The 10,757-nt window shown below is 44.7% G+C and overlaps 1 protein-coding gene across 3 annotated transcripts in view; it reads right to left on the reverse strand.

Moving 5' to 3' along the window:
* LPCAT3 (lysophosphatidylcholine acyltransferase 3) overlaps positions 1 to 10,313 on the reverse strand; it is a 42,590-nt gene extending 32,277 nt beyond the window's left edge. Inside the window, exon 1 of one of the 3 annotated variants that reach the window (XR_010147953.1) lies at positions 9,746 to 10,312. Coding sequence is in view for 2 of the 3 variants with exons in the window: in XM_508979.8 (XP_508979.2) it covers positions 9,746 to 9,896 (151 nt within the window). In the remaining variant the exon portion in view is untranslated. Of the gene's footprint in view, positions 1 to 9,745 lie in introns of all 3 variants that reach the window. The other 2 variants (XM_508979.8, XM_009424733.4) reach the window with 2 other exon arrangements.
* Positions 10,314 to 10,757: the final 444 nt, after the last annotated feature.

Here is a 10,757-nt window from a genome sequence, read left to right on the forward strand (position 1 = left end):
AGGAGATCAATCAGGAGAATGCTATATTGCTTAAGGTGGTTGATGCAACACAAAAAAGATGGAGCCATTAATCCAATAACCTTATTAAAAAAACTCCTTCTCTGGGTGTGGTGGCTCACGCCTGTAATCCCAGCTACTCCGGAGGCTGAGGCAGGAGAATTGCTGGAACCTCGGAGGTGGAGGTTGCAGTGAGCTGAGATTGTACCTCTGCACTCCAGCCTGGGCAACAAAGTGAGACTCCATCTCAAAAAAAAAAAAAAAAAAACTCCTCTGTATCTAACCTTCTTATCAAAAGTGTGAAACAGATGGTGTATGTGATGATCATGATAATGAACATAATAACAATGTGAACATAATAACAACAACATCTCTTTATTCTTCAGATAACATCCAGAGCAGGAACTCTGGAGTCAGGCAGAACTGAGTGTGACTTTAAGCAAGTTACTCAATTTTTGTAGGCCCAACTTTCCTATCTGTCAGGCCTACACATGGGAAAAACTAAACCATAAGGAATCTAAGAGTTTTGTTTATTCCAAAGAGTACAGGATACAATGACCTTTCTTTTTTTTTCTGTCACCCAGGCTGGAGTGCCATGGTGCAATCTTGGCTCACTACCACCTCTGCCTCCTGGGTTCCAGCGATTATCCTGTCTCAGCTTCCCAAGTAGCTGGGACTACAGGCATGTGCCACCATGCCCAGCTAATTTTTATCTTTTTAATAGAAATGGGTTTCACCATGTTGGCCAGGCTAGTCTCGAACTCCTGACCTCAGGTGATCTGCCTGCCTCGGCCTCCCAAAGTGCTGGGATTACAGGCGTGAGCCACCACGCCTGGCCAATGACATTCCAAAAAGGTACTATCAGGACATCAAGTACTACAAAATAGGCACCGGAAGAAATATGCTAAATTAGTAATCCTCAAACTCTAGAGTAATAAGTATAACCTGGCTTGCTAAAACAGATTACTGGGCACTATCCTCAGAGTTTCTCAATCAGTAGTTTTGGAGTAGACCAAAGAATCTGCATTTCTAACAGGCTCCCATAAGATACAGATGCTGTTGGTCACAAGACCATACTTTGTGTCTCCTTGGAAAGGGAGAAAATAAATATTTATTGACAGGGAAGGGAAGAACAATTATTTAAGATGATCTTGGGTCAAGCATGGTTAAGTGTTTACATAGTTTATCTTATTTAGTCCTTACAACATCCCAATGAGCAACAGTTCTCAAACTTTTCCAGGCCAAAGGAGAATGAACACATCACAAAAGAGTATGCCTAAGCAGTCTTCTAGAAATAGAAAATTTCTTTGATGACTGTATTACTTTAAAAATTCATATAAATTTTGTATTCTGTTTCAAAATACTGCTGCTAGTTATGAATGAAATATAAATCTAAAAATATTTATCAGATAAATTGCTTAACTCTTCATTGCAATTCTTTAGTAAAATTGGCCTGTGGGAATATAAAGAAATGGGTGGTTGAAGTCTGGTAATGAGCTTATGGTGAAACAGCTAGTACATATTTATTTGATCCAGCATTTGAACCTAGGCCAGAAGATCTCTAAAGACAATGCACATGTTACTACCTTACTCTGTCATTGACCTCCACCTACATAAAAGGCCTATCATGTTTTTCTCTACTGCTCTTTTACGATCTTCTATTGTTCTAGCTAAAGAGGACTACTTGCTGTTCCTCAGATTTTTCTCAAAAATTTTTTTTCTTTTTCCTTAGATTCAGGGACAGACAGGATCTTACTCTTCCTGATCTCCAGATTACTCTTTGCAGCTGGAAAGCTCCTCCGCTTTCATCTCTACTTTACTAGAATCTTACCATCCCCTTTAAGGCCCAGCTAAAATGTCACTTTCTTTCAGAAGACCAAATACCATTATTGATTGATTGATTGACTGACTGAGACAAGGCCTCACTCCTGTTGCCCAGGCTGGTGCAGTGATGTGATCATGGCTCACTGCAGCCTTGACTTCTGGGGCTCTGGTGCATCCTCTCACTTCAGTCTCCTGAGTAGCTGGGACTACAGACACATGCTACCATGCCCAGCTAATGCAAATATCATTTTTAAAAGGCGACTGAACTGGACGCCTCATATGAGCTCCCATGGCTGCCCAGACATGCTTTCATGTCAGTGATTATATAATTTTTTTTGTAAATTAGCTTATGCAAATAATCTTGTGGACCCTAACTTATACATGCTTCTGCAAAGAAACATGTTTAACGATAAAGTTATACTGGAATTCAAAACATGATGTTTTATGGAATGTAAGACATTGGGGTATAGATAAAAAGGGGTTGGAAAAAATATATATATTTATTTTTAGAGATGAGGTCTCCTTCTGTCATCTAGGTTGGAATGCAGTGGCATCATCATAGTTCACTGCAGTCTCAAATTCCTGGGCTCAAATGATCCTCCCACCTTGGTCTCCTGAATAGCTGGGACTACAGGTGCATGCCATCATGCCTGGCTAATTAAAAACAAAATTTATTTATTTATTTTTGAGACAGAATCTTGCTCTGTTGCCCATGCTGGAGTGTAGAGGTATGATCTTGGCTCAATGCAGCCTCAACGTCCTGAGTTGAGCGGAGGACCCCGGGCTCCAGTGATCCTTCCACCTCAGCCTCCCAAGCAGCAGGGACTACAGGCATATGCCACCCAGCCCAGTTAATTTTGTTCACTTTTTGTAGAGATGAGGTATCACTATGTTGCCCAGGCTGGTCTTGAACTCCTGGACTCAAGTGATCCTCTTGCTTTGGCCTCCCAAAGTGCTGGGGTTACAGGCGTAAGCCACCGTGCCTGACCTGGAAAACTGTATTTAAAAGAAATCCTCGGCCAGGGGCAATGGCTTATGCCTGTAATCTCAGCACTTTGGGAGGCTGAGGCGGGTGGATTGCTTGAGCTCAGGAGTTTGAGACCACCCTGGGCAACACGGTAAAACCCTGTTTCTACAAAAAATACAAAAAAAATTAGCCAGGCATGGTGGCTCACGCCTGTAGTTCCAGCTACTCAGGAGGCTGAGGCTAGAGAATTGCTTGATCTGGGAAGCAGACGTTGCAGTGAGCTGAGATGCCACCACTGCACTCCAGCCTGAACGACAGAGTAACACCATGTCTCAAAAAAAAAAAAAAAAAAAAAAAAAAGAAAGAAAAAGAAATTCCCAAATGGGAAGGTTTAGATTATAATGAAATTTGTGGCTATGAACTAGAATAAAGTCTAAACATGTAGAAGTAATATACCTAGACTTTTAAAATTGGAAAGGTCCTTGAAAGTCATTTAGGACAGTCTCCCTATTTTATAGCAGTAGAATTTTTGGACCCTGCTTTGTATTATGGTCAGAAGTCTCTTTGTTTCATTAATGCTGCTTAATTTTCATCTAGCTTACCTTTGGTCTCTTTATATTGTGATTCCAGTGCTACCTGAAGAAAGCTTTCTGCACTGAATAATGGATTTTTTTCTGAAGGGCCAGACCTGACTTTGGTCCAAAGGGAACTAAACTGCAGGACCTCCTTTGATTTTAAAGGTCGCTAACTTTAGTGATGCTAATTCTGAACCTCTGAGGGATGAATTGTTACCCCCAGCTGCAATTTTTGATCAGTCTAACAGCCAAGCCACCATCATGGCCAAGACTAGGGAACACTCACAGTAAGCAGGGTGGCCATCTGCTCCATTTGGCCAGCTCTAGCTTTGGACACTGAGAGGTGGCTCATATACTGATTGCATCTTGGTTTAACCACTGAGAGTGAAAAGAGAAAAGGACACCAAGGGCATTTATCTTTTCCAGCCCCACATGCTCCTCCCAATCTCAGCGGTAAAGAGCAGGAACTCTGGAGTCAGGCAGAACTGAGTGTGACTTTAAGAAAGTTACTCAATCTTTGTAGGGCTGACTTTCCTATCTGTACCAGGAGATCTTAACAGCACTATAATTACCTCACGGGTAACTGGCAGGTTTAGGTGGGGAACTGCCTGTTGACCATTTAGGACAATGTCTGGTACACAGAAAATCCTTAATAAATGCCAGCTATTACTATTATCAAGGGGTAGCAACATTAACATACCCAATCAACGTGAATAAGATCCTCTTCTCTGTATAACCTTTTCCATGGCATTTCATTCCCTCCCTGAGTCAGTTATGATACCAATACTGTCTCCTAAAACTCTGTCTTTAGCCCAGCTTCTTTCCTGAGCTCAAGACCAGGCTTCACAACTCCCAAGATACCTGGAAGTGCCCTTGGAACCTAAAGTAAACCCCAAACCAGATCATTTCCTGGCACTTAAGAGTATCTGATCCTCCACTTGATCTCTGGCATTGGTCAAAGATACCCTTATCTTTCCAGCTACTCAGGCAGGAGGATGGAGTCTTTTTAAAATTACGACTTTATCCTCCAGCTAATAAGTTGCCAAGTCATTCATTCACACATTCACCTATTCAAGTATTTATCGAGCCTTTTCTACAAGCCAAGTAATGTGTTAAACTCTGGGTACACTGTGGTAAACAAAACTTCCATGGTTTCTGTCCTCATCTACAAATATATAATTACAAAGTGTAATATATACTTGGAAGGAAATTCCAGTCAGTATGAGAAAGTGTAACAGGGGACATAATTGAACATGAGAGTCAGGAAAGAACTCAGAGGAAGATGAAAAGGAGTTTGTCGGGTGACTGAAGGGCACTCCAGGCAGCAGGTAAGCGTGTGCAAAGGCTCTGAGGTAGGGAAGCCTTCATGCCTTTCCTGAGGAACTGAACAAAGGCCATGTGGCTAAAAGGTCGTCAGCTTGCTTGGGACGAGGCTAGGGCAGCAGGCAGGGGCTTACCAGCCAGGTATGGAAGCCCCTGAAGGGTTCTGAGCAGGAGAGGCACAGGATCGGATCACTCTGGCTGCTTTTGGAGAGTGGACTGAGGGGGCAAGAACAGAATTAGAGACTAGTCAGGAGGCTACTCGGGTGGTGCTGGTGACAGATGGCTGGTGGTTGTGGTGATGGAGAATAGTAGATGGATCTGAGACACAATCTAGAGGTTGTATTGATAGGATTGGGTGACTGGGATGTGGGGAGTGAGTGAAGAAAGGCAACAAAGCTGATTCTTGGGTTTCAGGCATGAGCAGCTGTGTAGATGACAGTGTCTACAGAATCTACCTTTCAAAAGGTTCCGGTATTCCTAGAACATCTCACAGGAGATGCCCACTTTCTCCTCTCAGCGCAGCCACCCTGCCTCCAAGTCATTATAACTTCCTCTCTAGATCACTTCTTTCTCCTTAGTTTCCCTACTACTTGTCTATGCTGACTTCAAATCACCCCAGGCTGTATTATCTTTTTAAATACAGCTCCAGCCATATTATTCCCCACTCAAAAATCTCCAATGTTCCCTATCACCTACGTGAGTACAAACTCTTTACCTTGGCTTTAAAGGCTCTTTAACCTACAGTTCCAGCCTGATTTTCCATCACTTCTCTAAAGTCCTGTTTTAGTCACACTAGACTACTGACTGTTCCTTGGCTGTGTTGCCACATTCACACCTCAGTGTCTCTGCTCATGCTATTCCTTAAGTCTTACCATCTCAGCATGCTGAAACCTTACTCATCTTTAAATGAAATGTCCCATCTTTAAATCTCACAAAGCTCTGTACCTCTCTTATGGTGCTTAAAATTTATTGGGGTTATTAGTATACTTATCTCAGGCCCATTTCCTATACCCTAACAGACCATAATACCTTTGAGTGCAGGGCTCCTGACTCATACTACACCCACTGCTCCTGCCCTTGCAGGGTTAAGAATACTGCTTTACCTGTAGTAGGTGCATGTTACTGAATTTATATGAGCAATTCATGGTATTAGTTACATTAAGGAGTGATGAGATCCAAGCTGTTGAAGGGGAGATGTTTTCTGGTAGTATTTGCCAGCACCAGGGCTCATGGCAAAATTCCTCTTCAGCATCCTTCCATCAAACTCCTTGCAAGCATACACCACACAAACATAAACACACTCCTTTTACAGTCTTCTGACTGCTCAAAATACTCCAGTGCAGCAGTCCACATAAGCTTACTTTTTCTTTGAATATTAAAAATTGCAGCCTCGGCGGCTCATGCCTGTAATTTCACGCCTGTAATTCCAGCACTTTGGGAGGCCGAGGCAGGTGGATCACGACGTCAGGAGATTGAGACCATCCTAGCCAACATGGTGAAACCCCGTCTCTACTAAAAACACAAAAATTAGCCGGGTATGGTGGCGTGCACCATAGTCCTAGCTACTCAGGAGGCTGAGGAGGAGAACTGCTTGAACCTGGGAGGCGGAGGTTGCAATGAGCCGACATCGAGCCACTGCACTCCAGTGTGGGTGACAGAGCGAGACTCCGTCTCAAAAAAAAAAAAAAAAAAAAAAAAAATTGCAGCCTCTAACTCAAGATTTTTCAAACTGTTGTAACTCATTAACAAGTCATGAAATCAACTTAGTGAGTTATTATTAAGGGCAAGTATTCTTTCCTGAAACTTGTTTCAAATACGTGTATACACATACATGTCTGTGTGTTCTGGGTCACAATGTAAAACATATTTCTTACGATGGATCTTAGTCAAAAAGGTTTAAAAGCCAGTGCTTTAATGCTCTGCATTCCACCCCAAGATCAGCACACAGAACTGAAGTAAAAAAAGTAAGATGTTAAGAAAATAGTAATTAGACTATCTGATTAAAACGTACACTTGAAAATGTGAATGATATACCTAACTCTTCCCTTGGGGTATTTGCATTTAGGGAGGTGTTTTTAACCTGAATTAATCTAATCAGTGGAAAGTGAACCAGAAATCATTTTGGACTACAGGCTTTCTTGGTACCTTCAGCAAGGATTTCCTCCAGTATCCCAGTTCCCTGAGAGAGCTGGGTTCAAGAACCAGGAACTCCACTGCTGAAAGGCTACTGGTTTCTAGGTTACAATACACAGAAATGGTAATAACCTTTGTAAGGGAAACATATTTACAACCAAAATGCACTCCTACCATGCACACATCAAGCTTAATCAATTTATATTTATATGTATGTATTTAAACTGTGCCTACTAGGAATACAATCCTACCTGTCCACATGATGAGCTATACCTGATAGGAGGCAAGTTGAAGCCCCAAGTTGATCTAAAAATGAGAAATACTATGAATTACTGAAGGCAACAGGGTATGTGAGATAGGAAGGCAGGGTGTGGGAAATGGTAGAATGAGCAAGGGGGCTCCGGAGTGTGGTAGATGCATTACACCAAGTGTTTATTACTTTGATGATTGGTGGTAATGAGAGAAGATGAGAGAAGAGGAGTGGGATACGGAGAAAACAATTTCCTAGTCATCTGTATGCCCCGTGACGGTACACAGCAATAGCCCAGCAGGAGTGCACAGGCAATATGTGATTATGTCAACAAACAAAAGTTGAATTCTTTATGTCAATAAACAAAAGTTGAATTCCAAGTCCTAATTCCAGCCCTAACTCCATTTAACAGATTGCCCCTTATAACTGGTTGCTACTTGTGTTACATTCTGAATTTATTGTTGAGAAACCAACAGCTTCCTAACTAATGAATGTAATACAATTTTTTTTTTTTTTGAGACAGGGTCTTGCTCTATCCTTCAGGCTGGAGTGCAGTGGCGCCATGGCTCACTGTAGCCTCAAACTTCCAGGCCCAAGTGATCCTCCCACCTCAATCTCGGGAGTAGCTGGGACCACAGGCATGGCATGAGCCACCACGCCCAGCTCATTTTTTTATTAATTTTTTTTTTTTTTTTGGAGACAGAGTCTTGCTCTGTCGCCCAGGCTGGAGTGCAGTAGAGCTAACTTGGCTCACTACAACCTTCACCTCCAGGGTTCAAGTGATTCTCCTGCCTCAGCCTCCCAAGTAGCTGGGATTTCAGGTGCCCACCACCATGCCCAGCTAATTTTTATACTTTTAGGAGAGATGGGGTTTCACCATGTTGGCCAGGCTGGTCTCAAACTCCTGACCTCAAGCGATCTGCCCACCTTGGCCTCCCAAAATGCCAGGATTACAGGCATGTGCCCCTGCGCCTGGCCTAATTTTTTGTAGAGACAAATAAAATGTTGCCCAGGCTGGCCTCAAGCGATCCTCCCACCTTGGCCTCCCAAAGTGTTACGATTATAAGCATAAGCCGCTGCGTCCTGTCAAATGTAAACACTAATTGCTAATTACAATGTCAAAAATAACTGGGTCAGAAACAAGGATGAAAGAGTAGGAAGTTCAAAGCTGGTATAGTGCAAATAAGCCTAGACTAGGGTGCTGATAAATTTGGATGATGTCTGGGTGACACTGAGCAAACTGCACAACCCCAGTTCCATTCCATCTTTAAAATCTTACGATTCCACAGAGGAAGAAAAAGGTGATCTTTATTTGGAAGAAAGGAAGATCTTGGTTTGATATGTAATAGGAAAGTAACAATGCTATTAGGCAAGGTTGTTTAAATATGAATTAATGCCTATCCCATTATCTAGATTGGGTTAACACCCTCTGGTGATATTATATGTCAGTGTTTCTACTGAATACTGGATAAACGCCAAACTTCTCTCTGGCATTTAAGGCTTTCCACACCTGCCCAACTTTATCTCAAACTTCTCATGGTTCAGACCTCTAACCCTCTGCTCTAGCCCCAGTCCTGTTTCCTTATCACCACTTACAGCTTTTGCTTAATCCTTCCCATCCACCCGCTCCTAAAGTTCTATAACCTTCATAAAACGTTCCAACTGCTTAAATTTTATGTATATATATGTACAGGTACTTCCCAATCTTGGCCTTTCTACAGGACTTTATGGCAATCCTATGTGGTAGGCACTGTTGTCCTCATTTCATAGATAAGGAAATTAGGCCCAGAGGGTTTTGCGGCCTGCGTAGGGTCCTTCAGTTTGTGAGCAGCAACAAGGCTGGGTCTGATTTGTTTGCCTTCAAAACCCATACTTTTTTCCATTGTACTATGCTACCTCCATGTATTAAACCATGGAGTGAGGATGCGGTAAAAAAAGCCTATAAACCAGTTGTAATACAGCTTGTTGTGGCATAAATTCAGATACACCACATCCTTTGAACCACACGTGTAATAAACGCTTGGAATAGTATGGATCGATTTTAAGGAGGTTGTTAGTCCTGTTTCCCAAGTCCAGCATTAAAATGATATTCCAGGGTAAATGACAGGTAGGTGGCTTGGAAAATAAAAAAAGCAACATGGTATAAAAAGAAAATAGTAGGACTGGGACAGAAAAGAGACGAAAGTATAATATAAGCTGGCAATAAACAAAACAGGCACTCAGAATATGAAATATGGAATATGGGGCTGAAAAGGCCGAAAGGGCTGAAGTTAGGGGCCCTATGCCTACCGATGAGATGCGCGCGTGTGCCGGGTGGTTATTAATGACAGAGCAGGACACATGGCCAGACAGTGGAACTCAACAGAGCGACAAATAAAGACAGGTCGTGGGAGCAAGGGTAGAGCCTGGCACAAGAGGGCGGGGGCCCGACTGAGAGGCCAGAGGGCATGGCAGGGGTTGAAGAGAAAGATGAAGAGGTTCAGAGGGCACAGCGCCCCAGACTCGAGACAGGACTTCTGTCTTCCCTCAGTAGCTGTTGGTGTGCTTCAGGATTCACACCCGCACCCGGCACAGCCCTCCCGGGTGGCTCCGGGAAGAGAGGGAGGTCCTGTCCCCATTCCTCCCCTACTCCCCGGGGACTCCGCGAGGGGCGGAGGGAGGCAGGAGGGTCCTTACCCAGGAAGATGGAGATGATCAGCCGCAGCGCCTGTTCTGACGCGCCCAGGGACGTCGCCAACTTGTTAAGGCTCAGCTCCTGGAAACCCGACTGCAGAACCCCCGCCAGCGCCACCACAGTCCCCTCGTCCCCCTCCGCTGAGGACGCCATCTTAACTCCGGGCGCCCCACAGGGACCCCCCCAGCTCCGCGCGCCCCGAATGCGGGCAAAACGCTATCGCTTCACCCCCAATTCCGGCTCGGGGCCCGCCCACGGCGTGCGCATTGGCTGGAGGCCCGCCCCGCGGCGCCAGCTCACCCCGTTATTGGCCGACCTGCGCAGAGGGCGGGGCCTAGCGCGGCAAGGTAGGAAGAGGGCGGGTCTGAAGGTTTGTAAGGCAAAGGTGACTCCTGCCGAGAATGCACACGGGGAGGCTCAGGGCTGGGCGGGGCTTGGCGTCGGGACCCAGAGCTGCCATTGGAAAGGTCTGAGCCCGTGGCCCGGCGACAGTTCAACTCCGTTCGAAATGCTCCCGGGAGGAGCCCTCCGGGGCGACCGTCCGGCCGGCCGGTTCGCTGCCTTCCCATTGGCTGAGGCGGGAGCAGGCGAGAGTCTGGGCGCGGGGGGGCCGCCCGCGCGCGAGGTTACTCCCGGTCGCCGGCGCTGGGGTTACTGGGGCATGTAACGGGGAGGCGGGAACGCCCGCGCCGCCTTTCGCGCGCCCCCTAACGGCGCCTCCCGGCCCGTTCTTAAATTCTTAGGTTGTTAGACTCGTCGCCTTCACTCCCGGAGGTTCAGCGGAAAGCCCAGTGCCCCAGGAACAGACATTGTCTGCTCCTTTTATTTCATGGATCCCTTTTCCATGCAGTTTCCTGTAGTAAAACATGACCTTCCCCCTATAGGCGATGAAATTAAGATATGCCTATTTAACACTTATTATTTTAATTAAAAATTCAAATAATTTTGCACTGAGTAATACATGTTTATGATAAAAGTTCTAACAGTATAGAAATGTAAAACAGAAGAGTCCTG

The sequence above is a fragment of the Pan troglodytes genome, chromosome 10 (assembly GCF_028858775.2).
Source record: "Pan troglodytes isolate AG18354 chromosome 10, NHGRI_mPanTro3-v2.0_pri, whole genome shotgun sequence".
Taxonomy (NCBI): domain Eukaryota; kingdom Metazoa; phylum Chordata; class Mammalia; order Primates; family Hominidae; genus Pan; species Pan troglodytes.